This window comes from Dermatophagoides pteronyssinus, unplaced genomic scaffold (genome assembly GCF_027571235.1).
Source record: "Dermatophagoides pteronyssinus isolate colony J.1.1.1.1 unplaced genomic scaffold, Derpt_VIB-CSIC_2022.12 sq0038, whole genome shotgun sequence".
NCBI classification, from domain to species: Eukaryota; Metazoa; Arthropoda; class Arachnida; order Sarcoptiformes; family Pyroglyphidae; genus Dermatophagoides; species Dermatophagoides pteronyssinus.
Window position 1 is genome coordinate 193,419 of NW_027461562.1, and position 19,717 is coordinate 213,135.

The 19,717-nt window shown below is 28.6% G+C and overlaps 1 protein-coding gene across 18 annotated transcripts in view; it reads left to right on the forward strand.

The window, feature by feature from the left end:
* Positions 1-1,121: 1,121 nt before the first annotated feature.
* Positions 1,122-19,717, forward strand: part of cac (calcium voltage-gated channel subunit cacophony) — a 39,042-nt gene continuing 20,446 nt past the window's right edge. For 11 of the 18 annotated variants that reach the window (XM_075823864.1, XM_075823856.1, XM_075823861.1 and 8 more), the window contains exons 1-10: positions 9,099-9,601; positions 13,608-13,960; positions 15,739-15,845; positions 15,942-16,081; positions 17,142-17,254; positions 17,654-17,809; positions 17,894-18,117; positions 18,199-18,302; positions 18,383-18,558; positions 18,644-18,739. In XM_075823864.1, coding sequence (XP_075679979.1) covers positions 9,114-9,601; positions 13,608-13,960; positions 15,739-15,845; positions 15,942-16,081; positions 17,142-17,254; positions 17,654-17,809; positions 17,894-18,117; positions 18,199-18,302; positions 18,383-18,558; positions 18,644-18,739 — 1,957 coding nt within the window. In that variant the 5' untranslated portion in view covers positions 9,099-9,113. Of the gene's footprint in view, positions 1,580-9,098; positions 9,602-13,326; positions 13,445-13,607; positions 13,961-15,738; positions 15,846-15,941; positions 16,082-16,372; positions 16,480-17,141; positions 17,255-17,653; positions 17,810-17,893; positions 18,118-18,198; positions 18,303-18,382; positions 18,559-18,643; positions 18,740-19,717 lie in introns of those variants that run through there. The other 7 variants (XM_075823869.1, XM_075823870.1, XM_075823860.1 and 4 more) reach the window with 4 other exon arrangements.

The window sequence follows — 19,717 nt, forward strand, 5'->3', positions numbered from 1 at the left end:
TTCTCTCTTTTTTGTTACAAACAACTCCCGAATTCTGTTCATTCAATTCAATTTTCGGTTCTTCATTTTTTTCTTCTTTAGATTTTTCTCTTTGTTTTTGTTTTTGTTTTGTTTTGTGTTCGTCTATTTCGACCTAAATAATAATACCTATGCCAATCGAAATATAGAAAAAGTCATTTTATTCACAAAATAAATAATCCGATTAAAATTTAACCGAAAAAATTCTTTCAAATTTTACAATTTTTCATTCGAATGCAATCGAAACCAGAAGCAAAAACAAAAAAACAAAAATTGAAAATGAAATGAATCAACATTGTCTACTTGTTCTAATCAATTTTTTTTCTTTTCGGTAAAGTTTCCAGCAACAAAAAAAAACGGATTATGATTCGAAATTGAAACAGAAGAAAATTTCTCAAATAGAAAAAAAATACGGAAACGAAATTGGACCAAAGAAAGTTCCCGAAAGTTTTCAACAACAAAAAAAATTTCCAAATATCATGAATATGATGATGATGATGATCAATAATAATAATGAAGAAAAAAAAAGAAAAAAGATTATTTAAATTACTAACTAAAAAAAGACAAACTTGAAAAAACCTGAAATTTGGTAGTAAATTACATCAATCTAGTCTGGAACATCATCTATTAATATTTGATTATCGAGTGAAATGAATCAAAGAAAATTTTAACTGAAAATTTTTCTATTAGGAGAAAAATTATTCAATTATTCTAAAATAGTACAAATCAAACGCAAGTGTTCAAAAAGAATCCAAAAAGAATTCAATTGCGATTAGATTGAAACGATTGAACGATAAAATAATAACCTTTTTTCTTTCCTTTTTTACCTGAGTGTTTTGTTGTGTATGTTTGTTTGATCATTATCTCATCATCAAAATTTTTTATCATCATTTTTATTACGACAGTGCCTTTACATCAACCCAAAAAAAACTAACTTTTAGATCTTTTTTTTTGTGTTTTACAAATCATCATTATCGTCGCAATCACCGAATTCATTTTGCACAAAATTTTTTCCCATTATTCTGTTATTCGGATTATTACTAAGATAATTTAAATAAAATTTAAATTTAATGATCAACATTGCCAACAAACAACCAAAACAAAACCATAACAAACAAAGAAAAAAAATGATAGGCGTAAGCGGTAGTCGACATATTGGACGTCGTAGAGGTTCAACAGCATCAACACAACAACAACAACATCGTTTATCAATCATAGAATCAGATATTGGTGAAAATAGTGATCGAAGAAATTCACAACATCGTGATTCAAAAGATGTATCAGATGGATCAGCAGCCGTAATTAATCGTAAACAATCAACAACAAATGAATCAAATCAACCAACAACAACAACAACAACAACGGCGACAACAACAAAATCACCAAATCAACAACAACAACGAAGACAATCATCAAGAATGTCAATATCGACTGGTGGTGGTGGAGAAAGTTTTCCGGCAACACGTTTTAGACAACGTCGTCGTGCTGTTGAAATATCTGATCAACGTACATGTGCATTATTACATTCAAGATTAAAAGGAATGAAATTAGAAGATATTGCGTAAGTAGCGTTAAAAAAATTACATTTTTTTTTTGATTTTTTGATCACAAAATTGATTTTTGAAAAGGGGGCGCTTTTTTTACTTACCTGTGTAAATATGACAGGTTTTTTTTCGCTTTTGCTGCTGCTGCTGTTTAACTAATCTTTTCGTGTCATTTGATTTGATTTGATTTCATTTTATTAACACCTTGGTTGTTTTTAAGGTGTGTTTGACAAACGAATCAAATGAATTCCAGTGTTGAGTGCTTGGGAAAATTTACAGGAAATTTTTCCTTGTCTAATTTTTGATTTGATAATTAAATTAACAGCCAAAAAAAAATGAAAGAATTTTGTTGCTGGTTTTGGTTGTTATCAATGTTTGTTTTGTTTTTCATTTCTTTTCTTTTCAGGCAATTTGTTTAAATTAATGAAAAATGTATTCCTCATTATCATCAATGAATGAATGAATGAATGAATGTTTCCATTTTTTTTGGAAAAAGTTACTGAACAAAAATTTTGGTTTGTTTTTTTTATAAATCGGATTAATCTATAAAGTGTCTGTCTGTGTGTGTGTGTGTGTCTGTGTGTTGAGAATTTCATGTGAAAAAAAAGAGATAAACAAATGAACATCATAAAAGTTTAGAATTCCCTGGAACTTTCTCTCCTCCATCTTGTTATTTTTGAAACAAAGTTTTTTTTATTCTACGTTTGTTATTTTTTTTTCTCTCTTCGATTTGTTTGTTTGTTTGGTTAAATCAGATTGAATTTGGAAAATGAATTTGATGGAAAAAACGAAAACGAGGGAAACAAAAATTTATTATTACATCTGTGTTTATAAATATAATAAAAAAAAACCAAAATTTTATTTTTATTTATGACAAAACATATGCAAAAAGAACAGAATTTATAAAAGTAAAACGTAAAAAGAATTTTATTATTATTATCATCATTATCATTGTAAATCTAATCTTTAATGATTCATTATTCAGATTCTCTGATTATAGATTGATTTTCAAATCAGAGAGAGAGAGAGAGAGAGAGAGAGAGAGAGAGAGAGAGAGAGAGAGAGAGAGAGAGAGAGAGAGAGAAGATGATAATAAAATCTTCAATCATTCATTTTTTTGTTTTCAATATCAAGATTGTTAATATCATCATTATAATAGATTCTGGCGAAGGGGAGAATAGAGGGGAGCGATTCAATGGAATTTTATTCTTAAAATACATGAATGTACACGCCACCATCACCACTTGCTGCATCTATTTTAACATTCTACACGCACACAGAGACAGAGACAGAGAGAGAGAGAGAGAGAGAGAGAAGAAAAAACAAATCACTCACCCAGCCAGCCAGCCAGTCAGCCAAAATCAAATCCATCTTGTATTGAAAAGATTCTTCTTCTTCTGTTCTGTTGTTGTTTTTTCGCTCCTGGATTCTTTTCTCCGACATCATTATTCACATTCGAATTCTATATTCGTTTCTTCGTAACCATCATCATCATTGGAAATCAATGCGCAGGCACTTTTTTTTACGGAACATATTCTTGATCAGAATCATCATCATCAAGAAACGCAAACAGCAAAACACATTGACAAAACACAATAACACAGGCGCAGCACCACCACCACCACCAAATTCAATCCAAAAAATTTCAAGCATTAAAATGTCGATCATATTCGCATCATAATCATCAAATGGCAGAAAAAAACAAATGAATGACGATCATGAATGAATGAATGAATTTCCATTTGATTAATATCATTGTGTTGATGCTGATCATCATCATTATCATTATGTCTGCCAATTGATTTCTGATTTTTGTTTTGTTTTGTTTTTTGTTTTTGGGCCATTTCAGTGGAAAGAATAAAAAAAAATCACAGAATCCTTCATTCAAAGAATTCTACATTCCTACACACACATAGTGTGTGTGTGAGAATGTGTCCTGTGTTTTTTGTTTTGTTTTGTACAGGTTGGGCGCCATTCTGTCTTCTGTGTGTTTGTGTTTGTGTGTGTGTATGTTCATTTGATTTTCCCTTCTTTTCACTTCATTTGTAAGTTTTCATTTTGAAAATTCTGTTTTTGTTTTGTTTTGTTTTTTTTTATTCGCATTATCAACACCTGAACAAAACGAAATTCAATTAAATTCAATAACAAATCTGAACTGCAAAAAAATTATCATTTTTTTTCGTTGTTCAGGTTTGCTTTTTTCTACCTTTGTTGTTGTTGTTGTTGTTGTTGTTACTACTTTTTTTTCTTCATCAAAAAATTCTTTCAAATATGGACTTTTAGTTTGGCTAGGAAGGAAAATTTCTGTGTGATTCTTGTCATTTTCATTCAGAAATTCTTGCTTTTTTTTCCACATTTTTTAATTCAATTCAACAACTTTGTCATCATCATAAAATCTCTTTATCCTGATTCTGTATGATTCTGTGATTTCATTTCATCATCATCATTTTCCAAAATCCAAATGAATTCATCTTTTTTTTTGTTAATTCATTTTTTTTGTTTGTTTGTTGTTGAAGAAATTCTTTCAAAAATATTCTTTATTCGTCGATTTTGGCTTATATAATATGTTCAATATGTTTATTTCGATCATCGATCGATCGATCGTTCGTTCGGTTTTTGCCGTTGCTGTTCTGTTCATCTTTTTTTTCTGATTTTTTTTTGGCAATGAATAATTTTCGTTAGTTTTTTTTCTCGCACATATGATGTGTTTTGCTGCTGGTGAATCTTTTGATTTCTGATTTCAGTGTTGTGTTTTTTTGTAAAAAAAAATCCTATTCTTCCTCTATGTAGCCAACGATGATTTTTCAATCTTGCAAAAAAAAAATCAATATGTATCATTTTCAAAGAAGCTCATTGTTTTTCCCTTGGATTTCAATCCACCGTATTCATCATTATCCTCATTATTTGCAAAAAAGAAAATTCAATTCTTATCAATTCCAGAATAATAAGGACGAAGTATCATCGAATAGTGTCCAATTCTTTCCTGATTGAATTCTGTGTGCTGTGTGTGTTTGATTCTTTTTATGCTCTGCTGTATTTGACGAGATGCAAATTTTGTTCAAGTTTTTTTTTTTTTTGAAAATTTTTCAAGTTTTTTCACTCAATGATGATGATGATGACAGTGCTTTCATCAATGGATGTTGAAACAACCAAATAAAAAAAACGATGAAAAGAAAGAATTTTTTCAAAAAAAAAACAAACAACAAAACAAACAAACTTTTATTCAACAGAATATTCCTGTCTCTGTCTCTCTCTCACTCTTCTTTTTTATTCATTAAAAATTCTTTGGAAAAAATTCTGTTTTTTGGTTCATTCAAAATTCATTTGTCGAATATATGATGTGTGTGTGTGTGTGTGTGTGTGTGTGTGTTTTCCATTATTATTTATCGTTATCGTTATCGTTATCATCATCATCAACAGTGGTATATTTTGAACTGAAAAGAATAATAATTTGATGAAAATTTTGAAACAAAATTCCATTCCAAAAGAAAAAAAAATTTTTCGGAATATTCTATTAGTTTGCCCAGAATATTTTTTTTTTTTTTGTCATTCGTTTTGTTTATTTTTTTCTCTCTCTCCTGTTTTTTTTTGGTTCCTCCATTTTTTTTTTTTTGTTTCTTCAACCTGTGTGTGTTACCTGTTTTTGTCAACTTTTTTTTTTTGTTGTCATTCTTTATTTGCATTTGCATCCGTAGAGTTAGAGAGAGAGAGAGAGAGAGAGAGAGAGAGAGAGAGAGAGAGAGAGAGTTGTTGATGATGATGATGATGAATTCAATTTTGAAAATGAATTGCATCCAAAAATTCAATGCAAACAAAACAAAACGAATATATTTTTTTTATTTTTTTGTTCACCCTTTTTTCACCTTGTATTTCATTATACTTAACTCTCATTGAATAATAAAATCGAAGAAGAAGAAATTGATAGGGAAAAAATTGACAACAAACAACAAAAAAAGAAAGAAAGATGTAACATTATGCAAAATCAAATTTCGTTCATTCATTTTCATAAAACAACAACATAAGATTTTTAAAAAGTTTCTTTCTTATTTTGTTTCTTCTTCTTGTTTAGTTGGCTGAAAGAGAATCCATAAAGTTTTTCTTTCCATTTCACAATTAGTGTTTTTCAAATGTTTTTTTTTTACTGATTTTGTTGTTGCTTTTTTTCAAATTAAAAAAAAAATCCAAAAATCAAATTTTAGAAGAAAACAAAAAACATTGTCATGTAATGTTTTGTTTCACTACAAATCTTCTTGATGTTCTTCTTCTTTTTTTTTACCTTACATTTTGATTTATGTAACTTTTCATTCGGTTCTGTTCTGAACAGCATCTTTCCTGATTCAATGCTTGTATGAAAGATGTTGTTGGTAAAACAACAACAACAACATTGAATTTGATCAGGATTTTTTCCGCTTGTTTTCTGAGTTTTAGTTACAATTTCGAATATCAAATGACAAATATGATTATTATTATTAAAAGAAAAAAAAATGGAAACCAGAAACACACATAGGGGGAAAAATTCCTGTTAACCCTTTTACTGTTCAACCCGTTTTACTTTTTTTCATTTTTGCTTTCTCATGCAAAAAAAAGGTAGCGAAAGGATTTCTCATATTTTTTTTTCCTTTTTTGACAACCGCAACGACATCCAGATGCAAAATGATTTTCATTTTTTTTTCTTGGGTTTTTTTCCCTGGTTTTTCTGGGTAGAGTTTCTGCAGAAGAAGCACCAGATAAAACTGTTGCTTTCCATAACTCCAAAAAACAAAAAAAAAAAAATGTTAATGATTTTGCATGATGTTTGAACATAAAATTGAAACAAAACAAAAGTTTTTCCTAATAAAATCTTTAATTCAATATAAAAAGTTTGAATGAATCTTTTTTCGGGAAGAAAACAAAAAAACTTCCCAATTTTTCTCCTTTAAATAAGCAAATCTTTTTTTTTTTCTTTTTGGTGAATAATAAAATGACTTCGGGTAAAACAACTGGAAAGAAAAAATTTTCTTCTTTTGGTTTTCCCAATGAAAAAATCTAAACACAAAAAGCATTTTCCCGAGAAAAAAAAACATTTTTTCCATTCAAACATTTTTGTGATGGATAGGGATATCCGTTTGTTTGGTTGTTTGTTTGTTTGTGTGTGGTGTGCATATTTTGGATTTTTGCCAAAAAAAAGACATAACATAATCAATCGGCTGTTAGCATCCGAATAATTTCTTTGGTTTTTTGTTTCTCTTTGTGTGTGTGTGTTTTCGGATTTCTGGTTGTTTTCTGGCCTGATGTGATGCGGAGAAAGATTGATTCCTGACACACACACACCAGACCGTTGAACGAACAAAGACGCATCATCGGTTGAATTTTTTCTTGTTAAAAAATTAATGAAATAATCTTCCTTGAACCAAAAGAAAAAAAACTTGAAACTTTTTTTTCAAACTTTTTGAACGTGTTTTTTTGTTTATTCTTTCATCATCAATTCTTTTTGGACTCTCCAACATAAAAATGTTGTTGTTGTTGGTGGAAATAAGATTATTCTTGGTTCTTCTTCTACAGAATCTTTTTTTTTCAAAGAAACAAATTCATTTCACTTTTCTTTTCTTTTTTTTTCCTTTCACTCGGATTATTATTATATTTTATCAACCAATTATCATTATAATTGAGAGAGAGAGAGAGAGAGAGAGAGAGAGAGAGAGAGAGAGAGAGAGAGAGAGAGAGAAAATCAATCAATTTCACAATGAAATGAATCAGATGAATGAATGAATAAACTCTATAAATGTCCATCATTATATTTTCTCTCTCCATTTTCTTTTCTTTGTTGTTGTTGTTTATGGATGAACAAATTTGAATCCAAAAAAATAAAAAAGAAGAAATTATGATGGCTAACTACAACAACAACAACAACAAATAAGTAACATCTATACAGCGAAAATTGTTTGAATAGAAATGGGAAAAAACATTGATTGAAAATGAAAACGAAAAGTAAAAGTAAAAGTAAAAAGCAAAAAGAATCATCCATACATACATTCAATAGAATTTAATGAATTTTGCACTTCAATTATCACACAGTAACACAATGTCATCATCCACAAACATTGTTACATTGTTATTTAGACAAAATGCATCCATCATTTTGTTTCTTGTTTACTGAATGATGATGATGATGATGATTTTTTCAGCTAACAAAATGTTTGCTAAATGAAATGATTCTTTCTTTCTTTCTTTTTGGTTCGGGTAAACAAAATAGGAGAAAAAAAAAATCCAATGAAATGATGATCCAGTGATGATGATATTTACCTTATTTAGGTAGGTAAAGAAAATGTATCATTTTTGTTTTGTTTTTTGCTTGAAAATTTTTCTAGTTTTTTTCTTCTACAGAATCGCGATCATGTTGGTGTCATTTCCGATTCTGTTGTTTTGTAATCCAGAATTTTTTTGTTTTGTAATTTTTAAAATTAAATTTTTAGTTTTTTTTAAAAAAAACTTTTACCAAATGATAAATAGCATCTTATAAAAGATTAATTTTTTTTTGTTTTTTGATTCAAAATAAGATTTACAAGCAAAAACACTACTACAAGCAAACAACATTAACACCGAGAACAACTGCAACAGCTAAATGAATTAATGAATCAAATGATCAAATTCAGTAAGTCAGTCAATCAAGTCATAGTAGTAGTTAATCAATTATTGATTGAAAACAGAAAACAAAAAACACAGAAGAAAATCTATTGTGAGTGAGTGAAAGCAAGAAAGCAAAATTCTTAACACATTTTTTTTTCTAATCATCATTTATCATTTGGTTTTTTTGGGATTCAGTTTGATTCGGTTGAAATTCTTCATTTTCTTCTTCTTTTTGTGATGATTTCCTGATGAGTTTTTTTTTCTTCTTTCAGTATGAAAGAATTTCAATTTCTCAAAAAAAAGTTTTTTCTCTGTCTTCTGATATTTGTTTGTTTGCTTGAAAAAATTCTTGAAAATTTTCAGATTTCAGTTTTTGATTTTTCTTGATTTTTCTTGAGTTTCCTTTGGATTGAAAATTGTCTAATCATCATCATTGTCATCGATATCATTCCCCAGTGTTATGATTATTCATGAGTAATGTTGATGATGATGATGATAATGAAATGTTAAAATTTTCTGCATGTCAAGTAACAACAACAACAACAACAACAACAATGATAACAACAACAACAATTACATTATGCAAAACCAACAACAACAAAAAGAATCAGAAATTGGCAACATATATTCTTGATTATTGGGATTACCATTTTTTTTTCTGTTTTTGTTTTTGTTACAAAGATCCTTATCATCATTATCATCATTAATTATAATGCGACTATAATGATAATGATGATGATCAATATTATTTAGAATCAGAAAAATTTGTTCATTTTTGACCTTCAATCATCATCATCATCATCAATAAGAATTTTATCCATCCATCCATCCGTAAACAAACAAATAACGAGCTTAAAATTAGATTTTTTTTTTTTGTTGAAGAAAATTTTTAAATTAATCAAATTAATCAAGAACCGAAAAACCGAAAAACAAAGAAACACAAAAATGTTTCATGTACGTTCATATAGTGTACGCTTAAAAAAGCGTAATATGGAAACTGTATCATCATTTCGTCGTAATCTTCAAAGAAGACGTGGTGGTGGTGGTGGTGGTGGCGCAAATAGCGGTGGTGGTGGCGGTGGTGATGGTTTGAATGATAGTTTTCGTTCAAAAACATCATCACGTCGTCGAAGTACATCATTAACAACAACAACAACCGGTAGTTTATTGAATGACCAACAACAACAACAACAACAACAATCAAATCAACAACAACAACAACAATGTTCTTCCATAAAATCACCAATATCATCTATCGATCCTCAATTACAATCAAAAACGATCAATAATGAAAAAGAAACTGTAACGAAAATTGTAAAATTCAATCAACCAAGACAACCAACATCAACAACAAAGAAAAAATCATTTGATAAATCAAATGATGATTATCAATCGGAAAATTCAAAAGAAAGATTAACATTCAGACGTATTAGGTAAGTTTCAAGTTCTGGCTTTTGGCTTCGGTTTTTGGATTTTCCATACAGGAAAAAAAAAAACCAAATTCTGTGTGTTTTCATCATTTTTTGGTTCAAAACAAAATTTTTTTGTTTCCATTAATTTCTCATTAGTTTTGGTTATCAGAAAAAGGCTTTTTTGTTGTTGTTGTTGCGCAACCGAAAAATCATTCTCTCTTTTTGTTTAATTAGCTTGTCATAATTATCCATTTGTGAATATTCGAGGTTTTGAATTTCCATTTTTTTTTCTTCTGGTTACCTGGATACATGATTAGATTTGGGTTTTTTCGGGTTATTTTTTCATTGTTGTTGTTGTTGTCGATTTTTTTTGGGTTTCTGGTTTCACAGTTTCTTTTGGGAAAACCAAACATCAATTTTTGAAAATTTTTCTGCCTACTGCGTTTATTGAAACAAAAAAAATATTTCGCGGTTTTTTTTACGTAGCGGTTTGATTCTCTGACCGCTAGATGTAGCGATTTGTGGCAGTCAAGAGTTTTGTTTTTTTTTTTGAAAGAATTTTCAAGAATCGTGATGAAAAAAAAACAAATCAAAAATTCATTCATAAATATTCATTATGAGTACAGAATAAATCTGACCTGTGTGCGTGTGTGTGTGTGTCTTTTGGGGAAACGAAGAAGAATATTCATGAATTATGATCATCATTATATTGATATATTTAGCTTTTTTTTTGTTGTTGACAGAATTGTGTAAATTTTCTCGTAAATTTTTTTCCCGTAAACTTTCCCATAAACTTTCTCATTTTTTGACCGAAAAAAAAAAATTCTTCAACACAAATGACTTTTTCACTACATTTTTCTTTTCCACTTTTTTTTTTTTTTGTTGGTTGCAATCAACTACATATCATCATCATTCTAAAGAAACAACTTAAGAATCATTGATTCGTAAGAATCGTATACAAGAAAAAGAAAAAAAGTAAAAGTTAACATTAGCAGCAGCAATATTTTTCATTTTTTTCTTTGGTTTTTTCTTTACTTTTTTTCTTTCTTACAACCAATAATTTTCGTCTCTCTGAACTCGTTTTCCATTTCATTTTTTTTGTTTCTTTCGCTAAGTTCTTCTCCACTTTTTTTTTCTTTTCTTCAAACAAGGAATATAAAAATGGGATCCATTTCATTATTATGTTCGGTTCTGGGTACATTCTCTCTCTCTCTCTCTCTCTCTCTCTCTCTCTCTCACTCGCCGACTCACTCATTTTGTTCCATTTTTAACCCAAAAAAAACCAGAATAATAATAAAACCAAACCAAAGCAAACCAGAATTCATTTGCCTGTAAATGGTGAATATATATTCTTTGTATCCACATTCATTCATTCATTCATTTTTCGGGATTGGATTCTTTTTTTATTCGGTTCATCTTTATTATTATTTGTCGGCGACGAAAGCAACGATATTGTTGTTGTTGTTGTTGTTGTTGTTGATGATAGTGATGAACGATTTTGTTAATTTTTTTTTTTTTTTTTTTGGTTTTTTTCATTTGATTCGTTTTCAAAACTTTGTATTTTTCCCTTTCACCAGAATTATTACTACCACTACCATATTCTGGAAAATAACCCGGCTTAAAAGTAGTAGTATGAAAAAATGAATGAATACTAATGGAACAATTTCGGGCTAGTGGTATTAGTAGTGATAGTAGTAGTGGTAGTGATTCTTTTCAAGTATATAACCAGTTTGTTATCATCATCATCATCATTAATATTACTACTAATTTTTACTTTCAAAACAAAACAAAACAGAAAAAATCTGATAGTCGATTCTGGTTGTCGATGATGATGATGATGATCATCTCGCTAAACACAGAATTTTGGATAGTGGTATTATTGAGAGAGAGAGAGAGTGAAACAGAAACTCATAGAACCATAAAGAATATATTCTTGGGTCCTGAATGACACATTCGAATAACACATGCGTCCAATTTTGTTTCAACCATAAGAAGAAAATAAAAGAATCTATTCACAAACGGACAGACGCAATATAAACCAAACAGAATTGATGGATGCGTCTAAAGATAGATCCAACAACAGAACAAACGACCAAACGAACAACAACAATGGAATGCGCCGACGCAAAACCAAAATGAAACATCATCATACATTACCCGAAAAAAAGTCCCGAAACAAAAAAAAAAACTACGAAAGTAGATAAAAAAAACTGAATGAAACAAGCAAACAAAACAAGATAAGAATAGAGATGATGGTGAGAAAGGAAACCCAAACCAAACCAAAAGAAAGAAAAAAAAACGCAAAATGTCTGGGTTACATGTATTGGGTGATATACCAACAACAACAACGACAACTATACCAGATTACGTCGATGACGACGACAACAACAACAACAAAGAATATTCTTTTCTTTTCTTTTTTGGTTTGGAATCATTCGGGTTCGGGTTCGGTTATTTTCGTTGTTGTTGTTGTTGTTTTTCTGGTATACTTGCTTCTGCTTCTGCAATCACAAGCCGCGACCTAATAAAAAAATGTGTTATTGTTGGTGGTGGTGTCATTTTTTTGGGTTTTTTTCATATCAGTTGTTGTTGTTTTTGTCACTCCAGAATATATCCTGTGTGTGAATTTCGATTCTGATTCTGTGTTTGGTTTTCTGGTCATCCAGATTATCTTTTTTCCGATTGAAAATTAAAACGAAAATGAAATGAAATAATTAAAAAAAGAGAGAAAAATAGAAAATCCAGGAATTCTGGATTCTGGATTCTGGTGCCCAAACAATCAAACAAACAACGAAATATTATTAAACGGTTATGTGATTTTTTCCACCATTTCGTTTTCTGTAAATTGAAAAAATATGGAGTGGTAAAATTTTGGGTTTTTTCTTCTGGGTTTTGTGTTTGGTTTTTCTCTTCTTTTTTCTGGTGAATGACGACAACAACAACAACAACAACCGATAACGACGATATTCTGACGTTTGTTTTTGTTTTTGGTTTTGTTTCTCGTTAGTCGCACAATTTGTGTGTGTGTGTGTGTGTACGATTCTTGACAGTTCCAGAAATGATTCTTTTAATTCTTTTGTTCATCATCATCATCATCATCGCATTCTATTTCTACCTTGTTTGGTTTTGTTTTGTGTGTTAAAATATTTCGACAAGAAATTCACCTTACAATCATTATACCCTTATATGCTGAAAAAGAATGAAATTCTTCAGTTTGTCTGTCTGTAACCAATAATCAATAATATTCTATTTCTACCTTGTTTTGTTTTGCTATATTTTTGGTTAATTTTTGCATTCGTTTGTCTGTTTGTTTGTTTGTTTATTTGTTTGTTTGTTTGTGTGTAAATAGAATTAGAAATCAATGTAAAAATAAATGAAAAGTTTTTCCTCTCAAAAACTAATCATCATCAAAAACAAAAATCAAGTGCAATCCAAAAAAATCAAAAAAAAAAAAAATATCCATTTACAAGTGATCAATCAAATTATCAATCCAATTTACAAAATTACCAAAATCAGAAAAAAATCCATTATGTTCAAATAAATATTCTCCATGTTTTTGATAAAAATATCAGCGTGTGCTGAATATAATCTCAGTGTAAACTTTGTGTCTTTCATTCAAAATAAGATTTGTTTCTTTTCTGGGTTCTTATTTCGTTGAATTTACAAAAAAGATATTACAAAATTCATACGGAAAACAACTAAAGCAGCAGCAGCAGCGAATTATAATCATCCATATTACAGATAATAATTTATTTGTTTGTTTTGTTTTGTTTTGAAATTACAAAAAAATAATGCGATGAAAATTTTGTTTGAATTTTGAAAATTTAAAATTTTATAAATTTAAAAAATCAATTTCAAATTAAGGTAGGATTTTTTTTTGTGAAAAAAACTGCAGCAGTCCATTTTTGCAAAATTCTCATCAATTTTGTGATTTTTTTTCTTTTTGATTGAAAATTCTTGAATTTTCTTTGAAAAATTATCAATTTTTTTTTACAAAATTTTCTATTTTTTTTCTTCTCCCAAATAGTTTACAAGCATTAAGTGCTGAAGTATCAAACGTTGGTGCTGTTAGTGGTGAAAGTGTACAAATTGGTGCCGGTGGTGAATTTGATCCAAATTTTTTCAATCGACATCGTCGTTTAACATCATTATATAGTTCATATGGACCGGAAGCAGCAGCAATATTAGAAGCACAAAAAATGGCTAGTAAAAGAAAACCACCGGGAGGACAATCAGGTGGTGGTCAATTAGGTGGTGTTGGTGGTAGTGGTGGTGGTATTGGTGGTATTGGTGGTAGTTCCGGTAAAGGTCCATCATCATTATTTATATTTTCCGATGATAATTTTATTCGAAGACATACACGTTTTATTATTGAATGGCCATATCCTTTTCACAAATAACGTAACCAAAAAATCTATATCGACTTAACTTATTCATTATCATCAATAACTTAACCGAAACACACAATACAATCATAATCATCATTCCCGAAAAACAAAATAGGTCGAAATAGTCTTCTTAGGATATAGAAAAAAAGAAAAGAAAAAATGAATAGATTATGATCAGAAAGACACAAAAAAAGATATCGATAATCGACTATATACACACAAACAGAGAGAGAGAAAGAAATGATATTTTTCTATTTGTTTTTGGCCTGTTTTTTTATAATCGTTTTGCTATTATCGATATTATTGATATAGAAATAAATCAAATGCCAAAAGAACATTTATATAATATTTCTGTTTTTCGGTTTGGTTTGGTTTGGTTTGTCATCAATGATGATGATCATAATGACATTTTTTCTTTTCCATTGTTTTTTTGTTTTTGCATTCTTTTTTTCGGAATCTGAATGAAAGAAAACCAATGAAAACCAGTAAAGAGAGATTCACTATTTTTGTGATTTTCTATTTGGTTTCAATCAATTTCCATTTAAAACATTTTTGTGTGTTATTCAATTTTGGAAACAAACAAACAGGAACAGAAAAAAACGACATTGATAACCAACAATAGAAGAACAGAATCAAAAAAGCAAACAATGACAGTTTTCAATAATCATTTCTCTCTCTCTCTCTCTCTCTCTCTCTCTCTCTCTCTTCATTGGTCAAACCAAAAATAAAAACATTAAAAAACATATATCGAGAATATGATGATTAGTCATGAATTGTCCAAAAAGTTTTTCTGATTGTTTTTGGTTCCTGTTTGTTTTGTTTTGTTTTTGTTTTATCCTGGTTTATTATCATATATCACATTATTATTTTCACAACCCTATCATTACCTTTTTTTCATCCTGAATGTTTTTTTTTTTTTTGACAGAAACAAACAAACAAACAACAACGGAATTTCAACTATCAAATTAATAACTTTCTGCATTTGTTTTTTTTCTACATTCATTCTACATTTGGTCTGATTTAAATGATTTTATCATCGACCTAAATATACAGAATTATAGATATGATGATGATGTTCATTTTTTGGTTACAGAATTTGGTTGATATAGTCACACACACATACAGAATATTCTGTTTTTTTTCGGTGAATAAATCAGTAGAAATTCATTTCCAAAAATGAACAAACGAACAAATGAAAAAAAAACGAAAAAGTCCACCCAAAAAGAAACATTATTTATTTATAAAGGAACGATGAATGGTTACATGTTTTTCATTCATTCATATCTGAGTGATTTTTTTCGGTTTTTTGTTGTTTGGTTGGTTGGCTGGCCAGAGAGAAAAAAGTAAACAATTTTTTTTTTTTTGGAAATGATAAGATTCGGATTTCATAAATGATCAAATTTCAATTGAAATTCAAGTTCTTTCTTCAATTGAAATCATCATTATCAATGACAATTTTTTAGAAATTTTTTAAGAAAATTCAATGCGAAAAAAACATTCCAAAAAAGTAATTCAGGAAAAGAAATTCAGTAAAAGTAAAAAATTATTATATTCACATTCCTCACGTCTCTTTTCTTTATTCTTTATTATTCTTTGTAAAAATTGTCATAAGATTTACAAAATTTTCTTCTTTCGCTTTTCTTTGTTTGTTATGAATAACTTTATTTTATTTGATTTTTTGAGAAAAAACTGATGGTTTTTTATTCCACCGATTATTCTTGATTCCTTAATATTGATTTCAAAAATTCTTTAATTTTTTCCGGATAAACACTGTATTTGAATATGCTGTCCTACTTACTATCATTGCCAACTGTGTGGTGCTTGCATTGGAAGAGCATCTACCAGACAAAGATCGTACGCCTTTATCACTTAAATTGGTAAACGAATTATGAAAATTTATTTTTACGAATGATTTTTGAATCTAAAACTTTCAATTTTTTTCTCCCTTTTAATCAATGTAATAACTACAATAGGAAACATCGGAGCCTTATTTTTTAGGAATATTTTGTGTTGAAGCAACATTAAAAATATTGGCATTAGGTTTTATTCTACATAAAGGATCATATCTTAGAAATGTTTGGAATATATTGGATTTTATAGTCGTATTGACTGGGTTTGTATTTTTAATTATCATTATCATTTTTTTTTTCGTTTTTCGCTTTGTTCCCTTAATTTTATTTTCGCTTATAAGCCAAAATTAGACCAACAAATTACACCGACACAACCAAATGCTTGCTTGTTTTATTTTTCATTTTATAAACAAAAAAACAAAAACAAATTTATCAGATGAGAAAACCCCAAAAATTATTTTGAAAAATTGATTATTTCTTTTGAAAATTAATCATAATTTTTCCAATGTAAATATGCCAAATATCATCAACAAAAACCAATCAATCAATAATAGTATCGCAAACAAAGTAATCGAAGGAAGTGAATTTAAAAATATTGATTTTCGTATGTTACGTTCATTTCGTGTATTGCGTCCATTAAAATTGGTATCAAGGACGCCAAGTAAGTACATACAAAACAAAAAAGTCAGACAACAACATACAAACATACAAACAAATTGAATTGACCATTGAAACAAAACAAAAACAAAAAAGAAAAAATGCAATTTTGTTAATGATAAATTGAATTTGAATTTCATTTTACGTTTGTTTGATTTGCAATTTTTTGGCATGTGCTTGCAATTGATTCCCATTCTTTTTTTTTCGCTTGTTTTTTCTGTTGAATGTTTGGTTTTTCTTGCTAATCAATTTTTGGTATTTTTGAATTTTTGATTAATTGATTTGTTTTTTTTCAATTTTCTTTCCAAAAACTTTCTTTGCCTGTCCAAAAATTCATTATTATCATTCGTCATCGAATGTTTTTTCTTTAATTTTCTTGAAAAATTTTTCCATTATCATTATGAATGATGAATGATGATTATATTCACCAAAAAACATTAAAAAATTTGAATTTTGACTGCCTGTCCATATGTGGAATGTGTTACCGAACAAACATCGGAAAACGAAACTTTACTTGAAAAACAAACTACTATTTTTTTTTATTTATTTCTGTTATGGAATGTGTTATTTTTGTTGTTGTTTTTGATTTTGATGTTGATGATGAATCCTGACTGCTTGTTATATGAATCGATCGATCAATCAATCAATTTTGGAATGATGAAAAAGCCTGATTACATTCTGCATACCGACCGATATAAAAGTATTAGGTGGTGTAGATCTTAAAACATTACGTGCAATACGTGTATTAAGACCATTAAAATTGGTATCAGGTGTACCAAGTAAGTAAATCTGAAAAACCAAAACCAAAAACCAAAAAACAAAATCCAAAGTAATATTTAGCATTGCATTCTGGAAAACCAAAAAAAGAATCTTGTCATGTTTTGTTTTGTTTTGTTGTGCGTGTGACATGTGATTGGTGAATTTAGATGATTTGAATTTTCAATTTTTTTTCATTCAAGCATCTTGGTTTTTTCGTGAACATCGACGACATGATGAAAGAATGCAATCTTCGGTGATGAAACAACAAACAAAATCACAACAAAATCAATCACATTTGACATTTATATTGATTTATTGGATGAATTAACTAATTTTGTTTTGTTTTTTTCATTGAAAAACCCAAAAACTTTTACCCCTTTTCTTTTAACCCTTTTTTTCCTCTTTCGAAAAAATCAAAGGTTTACAAGTGGTTTTAAAATCCATAATCAAAGCAATGGCACCATTATTACAGATTGGTCTATTAGTTTTATTTGCAATTGTTATATTTGCCATAATAGGTCTTGATTTTTATGAAGGAGCTTTACATAAAACATGCTATCTACTGCCAGATAAAGGTAATATTGATTGAATTAATCGATTGAATCTATTTTGCAACCAAATCAATGAAAACCGGAAAATCTTCACCCAAAAATGTCTAGTTGATATTGAAAAAGAAGGTGGTGAACATGAAACACCATGTACAATGTTAACCGATCCAGATAAAACACCAAAAGGTGCATATGTTTGTCCAAATACATCGATTTGTCGTGAAGGATGGGAAGGACCAAATTATGGCATTACCAGTTTTGATAATATATTTTTCGCAATGTTAACCGTTTTTCAATGTATTACTATGGAAGGTTGGACAGCAATTTTATATTGGGTAAATAAAACATTTCACTTGTGAATTTGAACATTTTTTTCATTGGAAATTTTCTTGGAAAATTTTCCAAAAAAAATTCAGACAAATGATGCACTTGGTAGTACTTATAATTGGATATATTTTGTTCCATTAATCATATTGGGATCATTTTTTATGCTCAATCTTGTTCTTGGTGTTTTGAGTGGGTAAGAATTTTGCGTTTTGTTTTTATATGTTTTTTCAATGGAAATTTCAATTTGGATTTTTTTCCTTTGTTTGTTTCAAGTGAATTTGCAAAAGAAAGAGAAAGAGTTGAAAATCGTCAAGCATTTTTAAAATTACGTAGACAACAACAATTAGAACGTGAATTAAATGGTTATGTTGAATGGATTTGTAAAGCAGAAGAGGTTATCCTTGCAGAAGAACGTACAACCGAAGAAGAAAAAATGCACATTATTGAAGGTTAGTTTTAGTTTAACCATTTTTTTGTTAATCCTTTTTTCTTACGTCCAAACAAAAAAATTTTCGTTCACGTCCAAATATACAGCAAGACGTCGTGCTGCTGCCAAACGTAAAAAGCTAAAAAATATGCATAGTAAAAGTACCGATGAAGAAGATGAAGATGAAGATGAAGAAGATGAAGGTAAGTGTGTAACTTTCGTAGATGAAACAAAAAAAACTTTTCAGAAAACTTTCCAGAAAGTTTTTTTTCCAAAAAAAAATTCCTCCAAGTTGATTAGAAATCCAGATCAGTTCATAGAGATTTAGATTTCAGTTCATAGATGGATTTGAAACAAAACTAATTTTTGTTAAAATAAAATTTTTTCTTCACAATTTTTTAAAAAACTCAAACACGAAAAAAAACCACAATAATTCATCAATAATCAATTTTGAAATATACACTTTATGTTTGAAAAATTCTTTTGTTTTGCTACACTTTTTATGTGTGTGTTCGTGTGTGTGTGCTTTATTCACTTTTTTCACTTTTCGCTTAATTTTTAATTTTTGTTACTTTTCACTTTTTTTCTGAAAAAATTGCACAAAACACAAAAATTCTTTTCATTTCGTTTGTTGTTGGTTTTTTGGACAAATCACATTTTAACACAATGATTTTTGTGTTTTGTTTTTCATTTTGAATTCTTTTCACTTATCCCCAAACCAAACCCAAAATCCTGTTTGTTTTTCATTTGTTTTTCATTTGTTTTTCATTTGTTTTTCATTTGTTTTTTCAATTAAATTTCTTTTAATTTTTGTCCACAACACAATTTTTACAATCCTAAACCATCATTTTTAAAAAAATTAATGTTTTAATCCATGTGTGTGCTATATCAATATGTGTATGTGTGTTTGTGTTTGTTTTTCTTGTTGTTGTTGCTAAATGTGTTTCAAAACAAAATCCAAAAACTTTTTTGAAAAATCCTTTCCAAATTGTTTTTATCCCTTCATTCCTTTTCATATGTGTGTGTTTTTTTGTTATCCATTTTTATCATCATCTATCATCTTTCGTGTGTTTGTGTCAATTATTCTACTAAAATGACAATTCATTCAACTATATATATCAATCAAATCATTCATCAATATAACATCTTATACATTTTCTGTTCACAACCTGTATCAAACA